The sequence below is a fragment of the Stegodyphus dumicola genome, chromosome 2 (genome assembly GCF_044657685.1).
Source record: "Stegodyphus dumicola isolate Sdum_Otavi_A_Nest chromosome 2, ASM4465768v1".
In the NCBI taxonomy this organism is placed as follows: Eukaryota; Metazoa; Arthropoda; class Arachnida; order Araneae; family Eresidae; genus Stegodyphus; species Stegodyphus dumicola.
The window spans coordinates 274,601,967-274,624,027 of record NC_140769.1 but is presented as its reverse complement, the minus strand read 5'-3'; the positions used below and the strand labels follow the sequence as shown (position 1 = coordinate 274,624,027).

Below are 22,061 nucleotides of genomic sequence, written 5' to 3'. Positions count from 1 at the left end.
ACAAGTTAAGATAAACCAAGAAAAGTCAAAGATTTGCACAAACTATGTCCATGTACACATCCATCTGTTTGAAAAACAGGAAGAGGCTAAAGAAGGTTGTAAGGATCTTAAGTTTTACTAACGTTTATTTTATTTTAAATCTTTACTATCACTTCTTATTTTCTACTTCCGGCCAGAATTATAAGCGTTAAGGTTTTTATGCAAAGTTTGTCTGGCGAACGCCAAGTATTTAAGTTGTGGCTTTTTGCCAAGCGAGAGAGAGGAAGCAGTGAGTCGAAGCCGGCCGCTTACCTTAGAAGTTACGCAGTTGCTTGTTGCCTTCCAGGCCAGAGGTTTTAATCCTCTTGATAAATTTTAAACGTATTGTAGTGTTCACAGTTCTCTGTACTACATACGCTTCCTGTTAATATAAGGCCAATCTTCCACGTTTATTATTCTAAAGTTAAATTAGAGTTTAGTTTTATTTTTATACTTTTACGTTTTGACCCCAAGTAGCGGGTCGGTGTATTCCGAAATACGGAAGTCATTGTAAATAGAGAAAAAATAAAGGGTTTAGTATACCCTTCTTGTGTAGCCTGTTTACTTCCCACGGTTTTGAACATAGCTTTAGTAAGCTCTCTGTTCCGAGTCAGGTCCTTGCATGTTCCCGAAGAAGGTTAGAAGGAACATTGAACCTGATAAGGTAAGGACCAAATGCAATAGTATTGAATTTAAAGATAGTTCGTATTTATAAATGTATGTATACTTGCAACTATACTTATCACCTACCCCTAGGAGCATCGTCTTGAAGCAGGCATATGCATCACATGGCCCGCGTCCTGATTTAGTATGGCGCGCGATGACTTTTCCAAATAGCACAGAATGTGGCCGTTAACTGTTTAAATATGAATAACACAGGCTCACCGTTGTAATGAATAATTTTGTGAAACTTTTTGTTTTCAGAATTTTTTACCCATTTTTTAAATTTTTCATTCTCATTTCCACTTTTTTCACCAACGGAATTTCACCTTTAATTGCCAGTGGTTGGTGGTCATGGCTTTACTGACTCTTCTGTTGCCGTCAGTATGATCATGCTCACTACCACTGAATATAGTTGCCAGTCTTTACGCCAGCGATGCCCAACCTTGTGCTCGAGAGCTCAACCTTGTGCTCGAGAGCTCAACCTTGTGCTCGAGAGCTCAACCTTGTGCTCGCGAGCTCAAGTGTGCCCGCCGATCGTTTTGTATATGCTCACCAGCCCGATTAGGTACTATGAACAAAAAATATTTTAAAAATAATCATTCTTTTACATTTCTTAATTGTTAAAATATAGTAAGCATTTATAGTCATAAGAGATACAGTGGATGGACAAAAATATGGAAACACCTTGTGAAATGCATGTTTGAAAAGAAAGATTGATTTTAATGAAATATGTAGGTGGCACTGGCGTTTTTGACTACTGACGCCACCTATACAACTTCGTAAATGTGCTAAACAGTTCAGTTGTTGTCGGAGTACTGTTATGTGAGGTTGTCATTGCATTATGTCAGAGTTAACAGACTTCGAACGTTGTGGAGCACGTATGGTAGGTGCTTCCGTAAGCAAGGTAGCCGAGGTGTTTAGTGTTTGAAGAGGTACTGTATCGAAGATTTATTCCGCATATTTGAAAAGCGGAAAAGCATGATCTGCTAAATCACAGCGCGGACGAAAGTGTGTCCGGAGTGATCGTGACAGACGATCATTAAGGGCAATTGTGACGAAAAATAAGAAGCCCACAGCTGCAAAAGTTACTGCTGAAATGAATGTTGTGTTACCGAACCCTGTGAGTACCAAAACAATTAGAAGGGAGCTTCATAAACAGGGCATTGCTGGTCGTGCTGCAATTGAGAAGCCACTCATCAGTGATGCTAATGTCCGTAACAGGAAAAGGTGGTGTTAAGTCATAAAGCCTGGACTATAGAGCAGTGGAAGCGAGTAATATGGTCTGACGAGTCTTCTTTCACATTGTTTCCCACTTCTGGCCGAGTTTACGTCTCGAGAACGCCATCTCAATCCTATAATACAGACTGCTTGTTGCCAAGAGTGAAACATGTCGGGGGTTCTGTTATGGTTTGGGCAGCCATATCGTGGTTCTCTGCTAGCCCCATGATAACTGTGTCAGGGCACATGACTGCCAAGACTTATGTGAACATTTTAGCCGATCAAGTTCATCCCATGGTACAAACTTTGTTCGCCGATGGTGATGGTGTCTTCCAAGACGACAAAGCCCCTGTTCACACAGCTCACATTGTGCAGGACTGGTTTTATGAGCACGAGGATGAGTTGTCCCATCTCCCCTGGCCACCACAGTCAGCAGACCTGAATATTATCGAACCTTTGTGGTCTACATTGGAACGGAAAGTGCGTTCTCGTTATCCACCGCCAACATCGTTATCTGAACTTGCCACCGTTTTGCAGGAAGAAAGGTATAATATTCCCTTGGCAAACATACAGGAACTGTATTTATCCACTTCGAGAAGACTGCAAGCTGTTTTGGATGCCAACAGGTTTCCTACACCATATTAAGCAAAGAAACATGTTTTTTAAAGGTGTTTCCATATTTTTGTCCAACCCTTTTATCTTACAAGACGTTATAAAATAATTGATTGCTAACTGATAAACTTGATAGCGAACATGGAATCTTATTGCTTCATTCCAATGTTAGGTGGCTCAGCATGGGAAAAGTACTTCAACGATTTGTAGAAATTCCTTTATCAATAAAGCAGGTTTTGGAATCCGAAAACGAAAGTTATAAAAGAATTGAACAATAACAATTGGTTATGTGATCTGTGTTTTCTCATATAGCAGCTAAACTGAACAAACTGAACGAAGATCTCCAGGGAAAAGAAAAAAAAACCTTTTCAATTGACTGGGGCTGTAACTGCTTTTCAGATAAAGTTAAATTTGTGGATAAATCAGATGAAAGAAACAAATTTCACCCATTTTCAGAGTTTATCAAGCCATATTAATAACCACAAGGCAATTGAAACACAGAAATACTCGGAAAACCTAAATGCACTGAAAAATAATTTTGAACTCCGCTTCTCTGATTTCCATAAAGTTCAACCAATATTATTATTCATCTCAAACCCATTTGCCGAAATTAATATTTCAGATGCATCACAGAAGATTGGAAATATGTTTAACAAAAATGTTGATGTTTTGGAAATGTGCTCGCTAGAGGCCAAAATGTGTTCGCGAGAGGTCAAAGGTTGGGCACCACTTACCTAGAAGGCTGTGTTGCTGATTGTTTCAGCGTGCTTGTCGTAGTTTTTCAACGACTTCTTTTTGTAGTTGGTTTAAGTAATACTGGCTAATAAATTGTGTTTTCATTTTTCATCAAGTGTTGTCGTTAATCATTCCAAATCCAAAAACCCGTATAGAAACGTAGCAAAAGAATGCAACAGCGCCTGTGGGAAAATTTGTTCATTTATGATCGGTTTAGGAGCAAAGTGCCAAGCAATTTGAGAGTATTAATCTGTTTAGGAGTAGATTGCTCCTAAGCAGATTAATATTGTAGATAAACTTCACCTACTTTAGGGCATTAATCTTCTCTACATATAATAAAAGAAAGAGTCTGTCTGTGTGGCAGTGTGTGTATCTTTCGTTTGCGCTGCGCGTAAGCTAATAGATCCACGGCTACAAAATTTAGTACATAGGTGCATCTAGACAAGAGCCAGTGCACCTCGAAGCGATTTTTTCGAAATTCGAATTCGAATTTTTTTTTTATTTTATGTTTTGGGACGAAATCGCGTCCTTTTGAGACATAATGGGCTATAGGAAAGCGAGATTTTACTCTACGCACTCCATTTTCACATCGTCATGAAACGTAGGCACTTAGCTATTTTACGAACTTAAAATAAATTTCGTGTTTCATAAATCGATTCAATACCAATTTATTTAACAAAGGGAGCTTAACACCTTTTCAACGGGATTTTTTTCTAAAAAGTTTATTTTTAAAAATGTACGGTTTATTTTTCTTTGATTTTTCATCACGTTAAACTTTCATACTTGCGACTGCTTTTACAAAAAGAATTTTGGAAAAATGATAATATTTTGTATTTTTAAAAAAAATTTTAAATGAAGCTTCCGAGTACACTTCTCACATCTCACATCTTTAAGAATGCGATTTTGACAACAATTTTCCTTTCTTATTGTTATTGTTTCTTATCTTTGATGAAATCGAATCATTTTGAATAGTTTCATTCTTTTAGAAATATGGGTTTGGCAACTATTTTTTATCGTATTTCTTAAGTCACTGTTTTTAAGAGATTGGCATATTTCATTGTCATTTTTTTTTATATATATAATACTTTTTTTTTTTTTTTTTTTTTTTTTTTTGATAAAGTTGTTCTTCAGAGTAAAATTCTGCGCAGAATTTTTTGTTTTTTGAGTTTCTTTCATGTTATTTTTTGCTTATTTCACTATTTAAGATATTGAAAAGTTTTGCAGGATTTTTTTTTTCTTCAACGGAAAGTTGGGTAATTTTTTTTATTAAGATAATTAATATTTGTATTAAGGGATATAGCTCATTTCATTGTCATTTTTTCCTCTTGAAAATATAAGATAAAATGTCATTAATGATACTTTGCTTTTCAGAATTTTTTGTTTTTTTGTATTCTTTTATGTTATTTATTGCTCATTTCATTGTTTTTAAGATATTGAAAAGTTTTGAGTGATTTTTTTAGGCAACAAAGTTCTTAACCTCCTTTATGCCATTTGAATTCTTAAGATTTTGCAAAGGGAAGTTGGTTAATTTATTTATTAGGATAATTAATATTTGTATTAAGGGATATTGCTTATTTCATTGTAATTTTGTTATATGTAATAGCGTTTTCTTTATGAAGTTGTCCTGCAGAGTAAAATTCTACGCAGTTTTTAAACTTAACGTTTTGTTCCCTTCAGCCATTTTTCCGGTACATTTAAAAGCCAGACGAAGGCTGGCAGCGAAGCTGCTAGTCCATTATGGTAACTATGGTAAATTTAAATGAAAATGCATTTACCTCTTAATTTAGGTAGCAAGCGAGATTACATTTACACAAACAAAGTCAACAGAATAATAAAATGATGTGTGATTTCAATTAGAATGTAATTGCTTTTGTCCAATGCTTGAACTGAAGTCTTTCCTCTTACTATCATTTAATTATTTTCAACTTTAGCGAGTAAATTAGAAACAGCATCTGACAATGCATCTATACAAAATGTAGCCTTAAAAAGATTTCCATCGTTACTCCGGAAGCACAAATCAGTAAAGAAATGTTTTTGGATGCAATTCGAAGTCTTAAACAGATTAATTACAAAAGTATCGTGCAAAAAGTTAATTTACTTTCTTCCGACTCTTTATTAAAAACTAATTAGGTAACTGTAAAGAAACAAAAAGTGTTCGCAACGTGTGAAGAATGCTTAATTAACTCTTGAGGATATAACATTAAGTATTTTGAGTAATTAGTTCAGTTAAAAACTTAAAGTATTTACTTTAAGTTTTTAAAGAGTAAACTAAAATAGAGGCGTGAAAAGAAATGCTCCATTAGTATTGTCAGCACATTTTTTTAAGAGGGAAAGATAAATCGGTTTTAAAATACTTTTTAAGCCAAGCCTACTTTTTTTTCAAACGTATGTTTTGATTGTTGCAACTAATTTGGAACGTTTTAAATAAAAATTCTACAAAAGGTTTAAATTTATTAATGCATTTCGTTAAGCAATTTTAGAATAGTTTTAAAAAGTTGAAATTGTCATCGGTGCTTTTCATTTTACACTAGCAGCTTCGCTGCCAGCCTTCGTCTGGCTTTTAAATGTACCGGAAAAATGGCTGAAGGAAACACCAAACGTTAAATTTAAAAACTGCGTATAATTTTACTCTGCAGAACAACTTCATAAAAAAAGTTATTACGTATAACAAAATTACAATGAAATAAACAATACCCCTTAATAGAAATATTAATTATCCTAATAAATAAAGTAACCAACTTCCTTTTGCAAAATCTTAAGAACTCAAGTGGTATAAAGGAGGTTAAGAACTTTGTTTCCTAAAACAAATCACTCAAAACTTTTCAATATCTTAAAAACGGTGAAATGAGCCATAAATAACATAAAAGAATACAAAAATCAAAAAATTCTGAAAAGCAAACTATCATTCATGATATTTTGTCTTATAATTTCAAGAGAAAAAAATTACAATGAAATAAGCTATATCCCTTAATACAAATATTAATTATTATAATAAAAAATTAACCAACTTTCCGTTGAAAAAAAAATCACGCAAAAATTTTCGATAGTGAAATAAGCAAAAAATAACATGAAACAAACTCAGAAAACAAAAATTTCCGCGCAGAAGTTTATTCTGCAGAACAACTTTATCAAAAAAATCAATAAAAAATGTATTATGTATATATATATATAAATGACAATGAAATATGCCAATCTCTTAAAAACAGTGACATAAGAAATGCGATGAAAAATTTTTTCCAAGCCCATATTTCTAAAAGAATGAAACTATTCAAAATGATGCGATTTCATCAAAAATCTATCAACAACAATAAGAAAGGAAAATTGTTGCCAAAATCACATCTTTAAAGATGTGAAATGTGAGAAGTGTACTCGGGAGCTTCATTTAAAAAATTGTTTTAAAAATACAAAATATTATAATTTTTCCAAAATTCTTTTTGTAAAAGCAGTCGCAAGGATGAAAGTTTAACGCGTCCAAAAATCAAAGAAAAATAAACTGTACATTTTAAAAAATAAACTTTTTTAGAAAAAATCCCGTTGAAAAGGTGTTAAGCTCCGTTTGTCAAATAAATTTGTATTGAATCGATCTATTGAGACACGAAATTTATTTTAAGTTCGTAAAATAACTAAGTGCCTACGTTTCATTATTAAGCAAATAACACTAATATATTCCCTTCCAAAATGAGGTTGAAATACTACTATTCGTGTGGATTATGTACTATTCAACTACAAAGCTTCAAATTCCTGAGTCTTGGTAGTTTGGGCATTTTCTAGAAGACATCAGATATTGGAACTGACAATTATATATAGAATGGTTAAATAAAAAATGTTACGTGGCATTAGTTATCTAAGCCAGTGCAACTTTTCGCAGTTTCTAGTCCGCATACCCCAACAAAAAACTGTCAGGGCAGTATCGGCCTACAAATATATTCTAAATGTTATAAACAGAATTTTATGTTTATTAGCGACAGTATTTTAGCTTATATTTATCTTCGAGGGAAACGGGTCTAAGGATCTCACACCTCTCTTTTCCTACCACCAAACCGCTCGAGAGAATTTTCCGTTTTGTCGTATATTTTAGGTATCCCAAGCCGCGCAGACAGTATACATTTACAGAAACCGTGCCTTTTCCGGGATTTCAACTTGTGCCCATCGGTACGACATTCAGAGTCATTAACCGTTACACCGGCTGTAAATCATTAATATTGTGTCTGATACGAGGGTTGGAACTTTAATAGTGGCAACACAGCTGAAAAAACGCTACGCAACAAAACCAAAGAATATCGCGTATACCACACGTAAACAACATACCTACCTTACCTCTCAGCAAAAAGACTCGTCCTGCCTACGTCACGCGCATGCGGAGTGACGCGAAGAACGAATCCTTGTATTAGCTAGCGGTCTAAAGTAAGTGTTGTCAGGATGTTTTCAAAACAAGAACAACGATGTTGGATAAAAATTGAATGTGCCAGAGGTCGTACAGCACGACAGTGTCATCAAGGGCTTCAGGGGGCTTGCGGGGAATCTGCATTGCCTTACAGAACCGTAGCAAGATGGGTGAAAGCATTCAATGAAGGACGCCAAAACGTGGCAGACATGCTGCGGGCAGGTCATGCGAGTGTCAGCGATGCAGACGTGCAAGCTGTTGCCGCACTAATGGACAGTGATCGCCGCCAAACGATTCGTCAGCTGGCCGGACAAACAGGATTAGCGCATACGACTGTGCTGCACATTCTGAAGGAACGCCTGTCCATGAGAAAAATTGCTTCACGATGGGTTCCACATCAATTGACGGACATGCAGAAATGGCTACGATACGATGGTGCCCGAACCCACCTGGAACGCTATGAGCGCGAAGGAGATGCTTTTTTACGCCGTATCATTATGCTGGATGAGACTTGGGCCCGATCGTACCAGCCAGAACTGAAGGGTCACCACAACGTTCGAAATTTCGTCAGAACCCCAGCAATGTGAAAGTTATGGTGATTCTCGTGTACGACTGTGATGGTGTCATCCTAACGCATACCGTTCCCCCACAGCAGACCGTCACTGCGCAGTATTACTGCTCATTTTTGGAGCACAATCTCCGACCAGCTTTGATAAAAAAACGGCGACACTTTCTGCAGAACGCTCCTCTCATTTTGCATGACAATGCTCGGCCGCATGCAGCGCAAGTTGTGACCGATTTGTTTAAGCGATGGGGCTGGGCAGTGCTTTACCATCCACCATACTCCCCAGATCTAAGCCCTTGTGACTATGACTTAATTCCTAAGATGAAGGAGCCACTTCGTGGCACTCGCTTCCAAACTGTTCCTGAGATTCTTGCGGCAGTAGACCGGTCCATTCAAAATATCAACAAAACAGGCGCTGCTACAGGTATTCTGCGACTTCCACATCGTTGGAAACCGGTTGTACACAATGCTGGCCACTATATTGAAGGACTGTAAAACATGGTGACATGAATCAATTTTGTATTCCTTGTAAATAAATAGTTGCCACTATTAAAGTTCCAACCCTCGTATAATTATATTTTCATTTTAATCCCAAAGACTATTGACTAAAATGCGAATAACTGAAGTAACTCTTATTTAATTCTGCTTCTTTTAATGATTTTGAAATGAACTGTAACGTTTGGCATTTAGTATGCATTAAAACTGAGAAGAAATAAATTACGTTTCGCAAAGTGTATTATAATTTAGAATACAAGCTGTGTTAAATATTTGTTCGTGTAACTTCCTTTACTTATTTCCATACAATGCTGTTTAGAGAATTTTTTTAAAAAAATCTAATGTGGACACCACGACTTCCTTGTATGGCCTATTAAATTATACACACTTTTAAATCCATTTCATTTAAACTTACTTCCTCGAATTTCATTAGAGATATATTTCTCATTCAATTAATTCAGTTCTCACTACAAGGCAAAAATGCATAAAAACATAAAATATCTTCTTTAAAAATTGAAGAATATAGAAAAACATAACACACCAAATGCAGTTAAAGCAATTAAAAAGCAATTTTGACAAATAAAAATTAGAGTTTCTACGCAAAGAGAATCAGTTCAGCCACAGCACAAGAAAGCAGATTTTTCGGTGCACAAAACAGAAAGTTTACTTTTGGTCCCACTTTTCGCGATTACAATACTCCCTTTTAAGTAAAAAGGCTTCGAAATCCTTTTGTTCTGCACTATATTCGAAAATCTCTGATCACTTTATTTTAAGTAAATAAAGAGAGGTATTGGTAAAGATTTGCTAAAATAGTAATCACTGACATATATCGCTTCCTTAAAGCAGACCCGTGTAAACACCGGAAATCGCAGTCTAAAAGTAGAAAAGTGGACAACATCGTATTTCCTGTTACATTTGTGGGTATGTGTTACAAAATTTGTACAGAGACTTCCTTTTCATATGAAAACATTTAATGTGTCTATTCAAATGGAGTAATTTTTTTCTTTGATGTTGCTTATTAAAAAGCAATTTTGTATCCAGTAATCTTTTATAGTCGCCATAAAATTATTACCCTACATGTGAATCATTCGATATCGCACCTTATCTCTTACCTTTAACTTGAAGATAAGTTTCTTCTCAAATGATCTGCTTATTTAAGGGGGGGCTCATACACCTTGAACCCCTTATAATCTTCAAATATGTGACTGTTGCTAGAATTAGGCTATTTTATGTATTTTAAAAGCAATTACTTCAAACGTTTTACAGCTGACTACATAATATAGCTGCTTTGGAAACGAGTAACCAGAAGGTTTGTGTTGCCACAAATATTTTTGTAATTTAATCCGCTTTGTGACAAAATCTTTCGTCATGTTTCCACCTTGCGCGCATGATATTTTAAAAATGGCTAATGGTATATACTTGAAATTGGATGGAAATCTTTATATGGGCACTAATTTATAAATGAACCCAAAATCTGATGAATATTTTAATATTAAAAAATTTTTTGAACGAAAACATTACAGATTTTTTTTAATAAAATACATTTTACAAACTCAATTCCAAATAAAATAAAAAATTTAACTTGAAATTCTTAGAATTGTTGGTTCACAGTAGTTTGCAAATGTTATAAAAGCTATATATTAAATATGGAATTAAATTATGCAACAGAATGTTTTCAACTGTGCGCGCGAGCTGGAAACATGACGAAACATTTTGTCACAAAGCGGATTAAATTATGAAAATATTTGTGGCAACACAAACTTTCGGATGACTATTTCACAAAGCAGCTATATTATGTAGTCAGCTGTAAAATGTTGGAAGTAATTGCTTTTAAAATAAATAAATTATCCGAATTTTTGCAACAGTCACTTATTCGAAGATCTTATGGGTTTTAAGGTGTATGGGTCCCCTTAATAATTTTATAACATTGATATTCATATATAATTCATACGTTCATTTACAATAAATATATAGTTTTATACAATCGTGTGTGACTATAATTTAAGTAATATTTTTTTTTTTTCATTGCAGGGTTTTTTTGTTGGTTTGCTCTACTGCTTCATGAACTCCGAGGTAAGAACTAAAAATACATATCGCATCACTTAAATTTGTATTTAAAAATAATGCATTCACATTTCGATTCATTTTCCGGATGCATTGTTTAGAAAGCTGTCTCTAAGGAACATAAATTCTACAGCCGCCGTGAATATTTTTCTCATTTGAAGCCTCATATTTTTCCAATTTCTAAATAAATACGCTTTTGTTTTGAGTTTTTACGGGTTTTAATTTTACGGGTTTGTGGGTTTTGAGTGATTGATGACCAAACTTGATGAAGAATCAAAACACAATTTATTCGTCAGCATTACAGAGTTAATCACTGAACTCAAGACCCTACTACTGAACTTAGCATACTACTGTACTATGCGTACAGGTAGGGTATATATAGCTTTTGGCATGCCTTCGAGAACATTCTCGGGAAAAACCGGTAAGAATTCGTTCTAGAATGTTCTCGCACTGTCTATGGCACATCGCCAATTTTGTCGCCAAGTGGGCAATTTTGTGGCCAATATAGCAACCCTGTCTGTCCTTGCTACTTTCTGGAAACCCTAACCCCGTTTTGCGAGGAGCCTACAGTGTCTCACAAATGTGATGGGACACTTGTGCTTTACAAAGGGAAACTGTAATAAAATAAATTAAAAAAACATGTAAAAATTTTTTGTAGGTTTGTTTCATACTTAAATTTAGTAACAATTATTACATAACATACATTTTCTCAAAATATTAAAATATCAATTTAATAAAAATACAATTGTTTAGAACGGAGCAAAAAAATGGCTCACATAAGTGATGGGACACCAATAGATACTACTACGTACTACAATAAAAATATTTTTTGGGGTTTTTATTGTTACTTAAAAGCAATTGGCAATAATTTATAAAATCGTCTTCAGTATTTCTCTCCAGTTGGTTTCGGAAATTTTTGTGTTTTTTAACTCTGGGCAGCCATGAATGCTAAACGAAAAGAAACTTTGCCTGAAATTCGAAAATTAGTTATTAATTCGCATATTGAACGTGGAAAATCTATTAGAGAAACTGCTGAAATAGTTAACTTCAGTCATTCAACAGTTTTCAATATCATTAAACGATATAAAAAGAATCATATGATTCAGGATAAAAGAAGACCTGGCCGACTATCAAAGCTATCTAGTGGAATAAAGCAAATTATCGTTCGATATATTAAAAAAAATCGAAGAATGAGTGCTCCTAAAGTTGCTGCTGATTTACAAGCATTATATGGAATAATTGTTAATCCTGAAACTATTAGAAGAGTAATTCGATCTGCTGGATATCAAGATAGAGCAGCCAGGAAAAAATTCTTCGTAAGTGTAAAGAATAGAAAACTCAAACTGGTCGCAAAATCCAACATAAATAAGAATTCTGACTACTGGAATGAAATTATATTTGCTGATGAGAGTAAATTTAATATATTTGGTTCTGACGGTAGAATCTTGATGTGGAGAAAACCCAGGGAAGAATTTCGCAAACAGAACTTGGTGCCAACAGTAAAACATGGTGGAGGAGGAGTTATGGTATGGGGGTGTATGTCGTCCGCTGGAGTTGGTAACCTTATTTTTATTGACAGTATAATGGATCAGTACAAGTATGTTGACATTTTAAATCAAAATGTGAAATCTTCAGCACGAAAATTGAACCTTCATAACGATTTTAAATTCTACCAGGGCAATGACCCCAAGCACACTACTTTGAACGTTAGACTCTGGCTGCTGTATAACTGTCCTGAAATAATAAAAACACCACCACCATCTCCAGACTTAAATCCCATAGAGAATACTTGGCAAGGATTGGAATCAAGAATTCAGAAACACACCATTTCTTCAAAACAACAATTAAAATCGGTGCTTCAAGAAGAATGGGGTGAAATCACAAAAAAATTAGTGGAATCCATCCCAAGAAGATTAAATCATGTTTTAAAAGTCAAAGGAAATCCAACAAAATATTAAAATCTTTTAGAAAGTAAAATTTTTGGATAAATATTTGATGGAAAATAAGTGTCCCATCACTTATGTGAGCCATTTTCTGCTCCGTTCTAAACAATTGTATTTTTATTAAATTACTATTTTAATATTTTGAGAAAATGTATGTTATGCAATAATTGTTACTAAATTTAAGTATGAAACACGCCCACTAAAAATTTTTACATGTTTTTTTAATTTATTTTACTGCAGTTTCCTTTTGTAAAGCACAAGTGTCCCATCACTTTTGTGAGACACTGTATCTTACCGCAGCATGTCCAATAACATGTAGGACGTCTCCTTTTCTTGTATGTCACTTAACATATTCCTCTGGCACTTCGAATTCGTTCTTAACTTGATTATTCTGTTTGCTGATATAAAAAGAATTTCATTTTCTATTGCATTATTATTTGCATCTTCTCTCTTCCAAGACCAGTCATCTCACTCTTGCGAATATCTTGGTGAGATGATATCGACAGTGTAATACCACGTCTTTTGTTATAACGCTGTGATTTTCGTAAGGTTTAGTCTATGTAGTCCTTTTAACCCGTTTTTGGTACATCAAAAACGATATCTTCAAAATCGGGTATGGGATCCGAAAGATTAGCGGCCTTCTCAACCTACTTTTCGTTATTCTAAGATTCTGGACGGCAGTGCAAGTAGATATTTGCATGCAGAAATTCTTTACAAGAAAAAAGACAATATGCATGAAACCTGTGCCGCACATGCATGTCTTAGCAAGTATGTGCTGAACATATACTTACAAATATATATGTCTTTTTTTAACTAGATACAGGGTGATCGTAAAAAATATGAGCTTATAGGGTTACAACCTTGAAGTTACAGCTATGCATGTGGAGCTTTGAGAACTGGTAAGCGAATAATCGCTTTAACTCAGGAAACAGAAACGTAAACTCAAGAAGGGTTAATTCCCCTTTATTAATTCAGAAGTCAAGCTATCAGGTTCAATGTTTCTTCTAACCTTCTTCGGAAACATACAATGACCTGACTAGAACAGAGAGCTTACTAAAGCTATGTTCACTAATTGTAGTAAGTAGACAGGATACAGACGAAGGGTATACAAAACCCTTTATTTTTCTTTATATACAATGACTTCCGTACTTCGGAATACAATGACCCTCCACTCGGGGTCTAACGTAAAAGATATCCAAATAAAACTAAACTCTAATTTAACTTTAGAATAATACACGTGTAAGATTGGCCTTATAGTAACAGGAAGCGTATGTAGCACAGAGACTGTGAACACTACAATACGTTTAATTTATCAAGAGGATTAAAACCTCTGGCCTGGAAGGCAAAGTAGCAACTGCGTAACTTCTAAGGTAAGCAGCCTGCTTCGAACTCACGGCTTCCTCTCTTCTGCTTGGCAAAAAGGCCACACTTAAATACTTGGCGTTCGCCAGACAACTTTGCATAAACTCCTTCACGCTTATAATTCTGGCCGGAAGTAGAAAATAAGAAGTGATAGTAAAGATTTAAAATAAAATAAACGTTAGTAAAACTTAAGATCCTTACAAAGCAACAAAAATCAGCGTTATATTTTCAAAATTTTCACAGGACTACTTTCGATGTTTTTACCGAACCACCATCCTCAGCTGCAAAACCGCAAATGAACAAAATATGAAATAATGATTAGATAAGATAAGAAAGCCCGGACAAGAATAAGCAAGTGGCGCCATCTGTTGGTGAAACCAGAGCTAAAACATAATTTCTTTAAAGGCCGAAGGCAAAGATGGATTGGAATTAGGATCGTTAACTAGAACAGAAGGATTTTTTTGAATGTGAAATGCCTCTAGAAAATCCAATTCTCCAACGGAAGATGTTTTTTGAAAAATTTCGCGTCAAGGAACATGAGGCATATCTTAGAAAAAAGGAAACACAGAAGTCTTCTGTTGCTCGACATTGTTGGTCCGAAAATCACACTTTCAATTTTTCTGCTGCCAGAAAAGGCAAGGTCAAGGATTAAATTCATCTATTCTAATGACAATGCAATAGGGAAGTGCACTGCAGTTTTACATAATTTCTGAGTAAACTATTCGCACGAATTGAAATAATTCTTGCATTTAAACCTGTATTCCAATTTTAAGATTTAACTTGAAATTAATGTAAATAATTACTGAGAGAATTAGATTTTTGTAGCGTAGTTTACGTGAGATCACTAGGAGTCACGTGATATGAACCGAGGAATACATATAATTTTTGGCGACAACATGTATGTTGTCGCCAAAAAGTCTGCTTGACGAGATTTGCGCCGGCGAAACGGAAAAGTACCAAATTTTTCTTTGTTGACCTAAGTAAGAGTTGACTTTAAAAAAAAATTATATTACTTGTTTTTACTTTTTTCTATGCAATAGACACATGTCGATAAAATGCATGTAAAATTAACAGCTTAACATTTTATTTTGTAATCCACAGGTTCAGACTGTATTGCGCAACAGCTACTTGAGGGCAGTGATACGTCGTAATCCAAATCACAAATATACCAGAAACAGAAGTTTGCCGCGAACATCTATGGCCTTCCTTTCCCACACAGATATGTCTGTAACAGACACCGCTCGCCACAAGGTGGCGCCCTGCAGAAAAACGCTAATGCCACTTCAAGAAATGTCTGTGAACGGGAGGAAATCTGATGATGACCACGACAAAGAAAGGACATATGTGTTTTAAATTCTGTTTTGTGAATGTGCCAGTAAATTGCATAACTGGAATTATCCCTCTCATCTGATGCATGTAACTGTCAAAACGTCTGTCTTTTACTGATGTAAAACTAATATCACTACTTAACCAGTTAACTGTGATTGACGAGTATACTCGTCATGGAAAATCGGCACAATTTTGTGTATTGACGAGTATACTCGTCACGCGTATATTATGTTAATGAAATGGAAAGATAAAAGGGAGGTTTATTTAGTAAGTACTGTACATAATGACAACGAAATAGAAACAGGGAAAAGAAAAATAATAACAAAGAAACCGGAGCTAATGATTGATTATAATAAAAAATGGGTGGAGTGGACATGAGCGATGGAATTATCATAGCGTACTCCACAGCAAGAAAACGACTCAAAAAGTACTACAAAAAGATATTTCTCCATTTCTTAGACATTATGTGTCTGAATGCATTCATATTATATAAAAAAAAAATCTGATGTGTACACCACATGACTTCCTTGTACAGAATATTAAATTATACGCATTTTTTCTTGCATTTTATTTAAACTTATTAGATTTAATTAAACCTACTTCGTCGACAGCGCATAAACCACAATAGAATAAATGCATTCTTTAAAATTCATTTCGTTTACCATAGCGACACTCTGGCGCAAGGTTTACTTAACAGTATCATATTTCATTCATATTATAACTCAGAATGCACAAAATGTATATCATTTAAAGAATTATCTGATCGTTGCCACATGTTCTATTCAAATACTATAATAAAGCTAGAACTATGTATAAAAGAAATTAAGCAAATAAAACAAAAAAGAAACAGTTTTTCACAGACGATTGAGTATTTCTCATTTAATTAATTCAGTTCTTACTTCGCGAGAAGGCAAAAATACATAAAAACTCAAAATATCTATATTAAAAGTTACGAAGTAAATTTCAAACGCTTATTTCCTCGAAAAAATTCCAGAAAGAATTAAGCATGATTTAATTGGCAATAATAAATGAATGCGTTATCTTTGTTGTTGCGAAGCTAAGTTTCTCTAGATTGGCAACAAATCCACTAGTCTCCTGTTTCAAATGTAAACATGAATGGCCGCCATTAAAACAGGCTTAGCGGCAATTAAACAACTTTAAAATTGCTGATAATTCTAAAAATATTGCACACAGATTTACAAAGGCATAAAATCTTTAACCAGGAGATAAAAACAACATAATTCAATCATTTTTAAAGAAAAAAAAATGTACAATTTACAAACATATAAGAGTAAAGAAACTGAGATCACTGAGCCGGGTAACAGAGTGGATATATATATAAATATATTTATATACGTTTGGTGAGGCCGATTGCTACCAAAATACGAGGTGCACATCTACATGTTATAGCAGTCCTATATACAAAATTTCAACGTTCTGAGGCTACTCGTTTTTGAGTTGTGCGAGATACGTACGTACGCACGAACGTACATACGTTCGTACAGACGCCACGAAAAATTCTCTTCAGAATTAATTTTAAAGCAGTTTTATAATTTTTTTGAAGGAAAAGATTATTTTATTCTGTCCTTACGTACAGATATCACGCAAAAACATCGTTAAATTGCATTCGATAGCGGTCAAAATAAATATTTTCGTTGAAATATGCTGCCTGAAACTTTTCGCGATTACAATACTTCCTTTTTACTTCGTACAAGGAAGTAAAATTAATGAAACATTATTGCGTATCAACTTTTTGCTCCAATTTATTGAAGACACTTTTGCGACGTATCCAATGAAAGAAATAAATCGACACAAACTCGGCCATTTAGACCTAATGTAAGCCAACTAGGCGGGAATCATGTTCCGGATTATATACCCGGAACATCGAAAAAGAAACAACCCTACGCGAAGGTGTTCGCATTGCTACAAACGTAAGATCAGAAAGGAATCGCGTTACTGGTGTTCGATTTGCAAAGTCCCATTGTGTATAGTACCCCGTTTCGCTGAATATCACTCCACAGCAGGAATTTAAATTCTCACTTTTATATGTATAATATTTAATTTAATTTATTGCGTTTTTAGTTTAATATGTGTGTAATATATGCTTCAGTTAACCAAATAAGTAAATATTAGTAATACAATTTTCAGTTTTATAAAATAAACCCATCTTTTTCATCCAATATCTTACCAGCACAACTTACTCTGTGATTGACGATAATATACTCGTCATGGCTCGATTCTGGCGACACAAAACGGTGCGCACTCTTAAACGAGGGGGCCATAGTTAACTGGTTAATAAAAAAAATATAATTTTTGGCTTATTTTACACGAAGCAATTCAGACATGCACTTACTATCTGTAATTGTAATTACGAAAAATAACAGTTTCAAATTATATCAATTTCGAAAACTTTAGTTATAATTTTAATATCATTTTTATTTTAATTCAGAGACGAATATTTTGTGACTTCTTACTTTTTATTAAAATAATATGAGTCTCTAAGATTCCTAAATAATTTATTTCTTTATTATTTTTCATTCAGTTCCTTTATTATTTATTATTTATTTATCTATTATTCTTTATTATTATAGTTTATTTCTTTATTATTTAGATTCATTTCCAAAATAAAAATTTCAATAAAGCTGTAGTTTGCAGCTAGTCTAAAGCCTAAATATTCAAGCAAAAATGCTATTTATCAGTTGATATCTTTTACACATTTTGAAGTGTTAGAATATTTCGGCAATGGAATTTTAATACTCCTGAATACTTGTAGCATTTAGCCTTTTTATATCTCATTTTGTGCTTTATTAAAAAAGTGTATAAATGTGCATATAGCATCCTGGAAAATTCATTATTTTTTTTAAATACATCGCAATATAGTTTTCAATTTTGCAATAAAAAAGAATGCAAAAAATAATCTCCAAAAAATTTTGAGCAATCCATATGTAATTAAGAATAAAGAAACAATATAGGTTTCAAATAATAACACCTAACGAAGCACACTTAGGAAAGCTTTTTTTTTAGCCCAAATGGCGTTATCCAAGATGAGCTATTAGTCCCAAAACGGGATTTTACACTAGAAAAGTGTGAATCACTTTTCAAATTGTTGCCACCAAATATTATAGCTTTGTATTATATTTAAGGAAATTAAATAATAAAACAATTTGCATAAACATATGTACGTTTACCAATTCAGAAGACAAAAAACAAAAATCAGAGTTATATTTTCAAAATTTTCACAGGACTAGTTTCGATGGTCTTACCGAACCACCATCCTCAGCTGTAAAACCGCAAATGAACAAGACATTTATTCATTTATTCAAGACATTTATTCGTTTATTACCGCAACATTTATTCTCCCATCAATAAAATTCCGAGTTCCATACTCAAGGACCCCATTCCGGATATGAATTCCTGGGGTATTTATAGGATTCCTTGCCAGTGTGGTTTGATTTACATTGGCCAAACTATGAGAGCCTTAAAGTTTCGCGTCAAGGAACATGAGGCATACGTTAGAAAAAAAGGAAACACAGAAGTCTTCTGTTGCTCAACATTGTTGGTCCGAAAATCGCATTTTCAATTTTTCTGCTGCCAAAATTATTCAAAAAACATCTTCCATTGGAGAACTGGATTTTCTAGAGGCCTTTCACATTCAAAAAAATCTTTCTGTTCTAGTTAACGATCCTAATTCCAATCCATCTTTGCCTTCGGCCTTTAAAGAAATTATGTTTTAGTTCTGGTTTCATCAACAGATGGCGCCACTTGCTTATTCTTGCCCAGGCTTTCTTATCTTCTCTAATCATTATTTCCTATCTTGTTCATTTCCGGTTTTACAGCTGAGGATGGTGGTTCCGTAAAACCATCGAAACTAGTCCTGTGAAAATTTTGAAAATATAACGCTGATTTTTGTTGTTTGACTTCTGAATTGGTATTTGTTCGGCGTGTTATTGTGTCTTAATATGTACATTTCTCGTATTGTGAAAAAACAGCGGTATATCTAGAGCCACCCTCAACAATTTCAAAGCGAGTAGTGGCAACATTGTAAGGAATAAAACATTTTTATCTCCAACGCGCGAGACTGTCTATCGGAAATTCTAAAGATATGCTGTTTTTAAATATTTTCAGCCCAAAGTGGCGTTAGCCCAAATGCTCTCGAAATGTGTATGTGTTTGTAAATGGAAGAAAAAAACCCTCCCATTTGGCTTTTTTCTTCCCCCCCCCCCATCATGAGAGTAAAATAGGAAAGTAAAGTTTTCTTTTATATGATGAGAGTAAAAATTTCTTTTGAACCTAGTATGTTTGATTTATTTCCTCCTGTACTACTGCTTAAAGAAATCTTAATATTCTGCCTATATACTAGAATTCAATAAAGTTTGGATAGCTTTTGCTGGCCTACCTTGCTGAAGGATTTTTAATGTTGAAAGAGTTTCAATGACTTACTGCTGTAGAAAAATTAACAGATAATAGACATGGAATGTTAAAAGAGTTACATAATGTTTCTGGTTCAAGTATCGTGTTATTTGTATCCAAACTTGGAAATTTAATGTGATTTTATTTCAGAGCAAATTCAGTTTGATGGTTTGTCTCCTGTATCAGTTAATTTTGTGAAACATATGAAGGAATACATTTCCCTTTGTAAACTAAATCTACAGTTTGATGCCTAAACCCTTGCAATCCATGTATATTGTATCAGCCACAGGCAATCTTACAATACGTGTACTTGATAAGTATCTTCATGTAAATGTGAAAGTGTTCCCATGAGCTGGTTTCTGCATGCATATTATTCTTCACCGCATCATCGTTGTATCATTGAAATATATTTCAATAAATGGTTGTAAAGTAAAAGCTGTTCGTCTTTTTATTTTGTAAACCTAATTTGTGCATTTTCCCTACACTTACAAAATTACTCACTAATGTGAAACAAACGTATTTTACTGTTCTGAAGTAGAGATGGCCAAATAAAAAAAAATTGTGGCCCTTACACACCGCAGTAAGATGGTCTTATTATTATTATTATTATTATTATTAGTAGTAGTAGTAGTAGTAGTAGTAGTAGTAGTATTACTATTATTACTACTACTATTATTATTATTATTATTACTATTATTACTATTATTATTATTACTATTATTACTATTATTATTATTAATATTAATATTATTATTATTACTGTTTCTATTACTATTATTAATACTATTATTATTATTATTATTATTACTATTATTACTATTATTACTACTATTATTATTATTATTATTATTACTATTATTACTATTACTACTACTACTACTATTATTATTATTATTATTATTATTATTATTAGCCCAATAGGGGCTATTAGTTTCGAAATAGTATTGTGCATTGGTCCACTATGAGCAATGCATCATTTTTCAAATTGTTGCCACCAAATATTATCGCCTTGTATTATTTTTAAATGAAATAATGAAGAATCTGCATGTATTTATGTTATATTCCTCGCACTGCGAAAAGACGACGGTACCTAGAGCCATCAAATTGTCAATAGCTATAAGGTATTTCTCTCAGCTTCTTAGCATGCCTTCGTGGTGTAGTGGTCAGCACGCTCGGCGCGTATTCTAGAGGTCCGTAGTTCGATTACCGGTGAGGGCATTGCTCATTTTTCACGTCTCCTGCTTCGAAATAACCTAATGTCTTTACATAGTAGTTCTCCATCCTAACATGTGCACTTGGAAGTCCGAATTTTGAATTTCGAATGTCTTTTATTATTTATTCATTTCATATTTTGTAAAACTTTAATGAATTTTTTATTCTTAAATTCAACAATTTGAAACCGAGCAGTGGCAGTACTGTCTCAAATAAAACATTTTTATCTCCAGTGCGCGAAACTGCTGCCATTCTAAAAATTGTAAGATATTATCTTTCAATTTTAGTTAACAAATTTGGCTCTACGAAAGCAAAGTTTTGCCGAAACAGGAAATAAAATACATTTATCTTCCACGCAATCAAATTGTTGCTGGGACGGGAAATAAAATGCGTTTATCTTTCACGCGCACGTGGAAGATAAACGTATTTTATTAAAACCTCATTCATTAAAAGTTAGGATATTAATGTGTCATTCATTAAAACCTACGATACTTTCAAATTTAATCTGGAAGTTAATAATAAATTGAGCGATCTGAAAGCAATGAACACAGTTCTTAAGAATATTTTTTCTTTTTTTTAATGTAATTGATTTAAATACACATGGATTAAAATCATGAGATGTCTAATTAGAAATATTCAGTACTTTTATGAAATTACACTTGCTGGGCTCACTAAAAATCAGTACCTACATTTTCATTTTTACGATAACTATTTTGGGCTGCTGAACGAGAGGGCGCCTGGTTTCTTAAGAAAGAATACAGAGAATATAAAAATCTGTATGGCAACTTCTTTGACAAACTAATCGGGAATTCTAGGATATGCTTTTAAATATTTTTTGTCCAAAGGGGCAATTTGCCCAGAAGGGCTATTAATTTCGTTTTGCCATTTTGCGTCGATTCACGAAGAGCGTTGTTTCACTTTTCAAATTGTTGCCACCAAATATTATCGCCCTGTAAGAACTGGAGGCTCCCTTCAGCCCACCTGGACACGAGTGTCCCCATAGCTCAAAAGAAGAGGCCCTGTATCTCCACAAACGAGGGCATCCAGTAAC

At 33.8% G+C, this 22,061-nt stretch overlaps 1 protein-coding gene across 1 annotated transcript in view; it reads left to right on the top strand.

Moving 5' to 3' along the window:
* Positions 1 to 20,227, top strand: part of LOC118187353 (corticotropin-releasing hormone receptor 2-like) — a 182,707-nt gene extending 162,480 nt beyond the window's left edge. Inside the window, exons 11-12 of the mRNA XM_085810284.1 lie at positions 10,722 to 10,763; positions 15,161 to 20,227. Coding sequence (XP_085666410.1) covers positions 10,722 to 10,763; positions 15,161 to 15,412 — 294 coding nt within the window. The 3' untranslated portion in view covers positions 15,413 to 20,227. The remainder of the gene's footprint in view (positions 1 to 10,721; positions 10,764 to 15,160) is intronic.
* Positions 20,228 to 22,061: the final 1,834 nt, after the last annotated feature.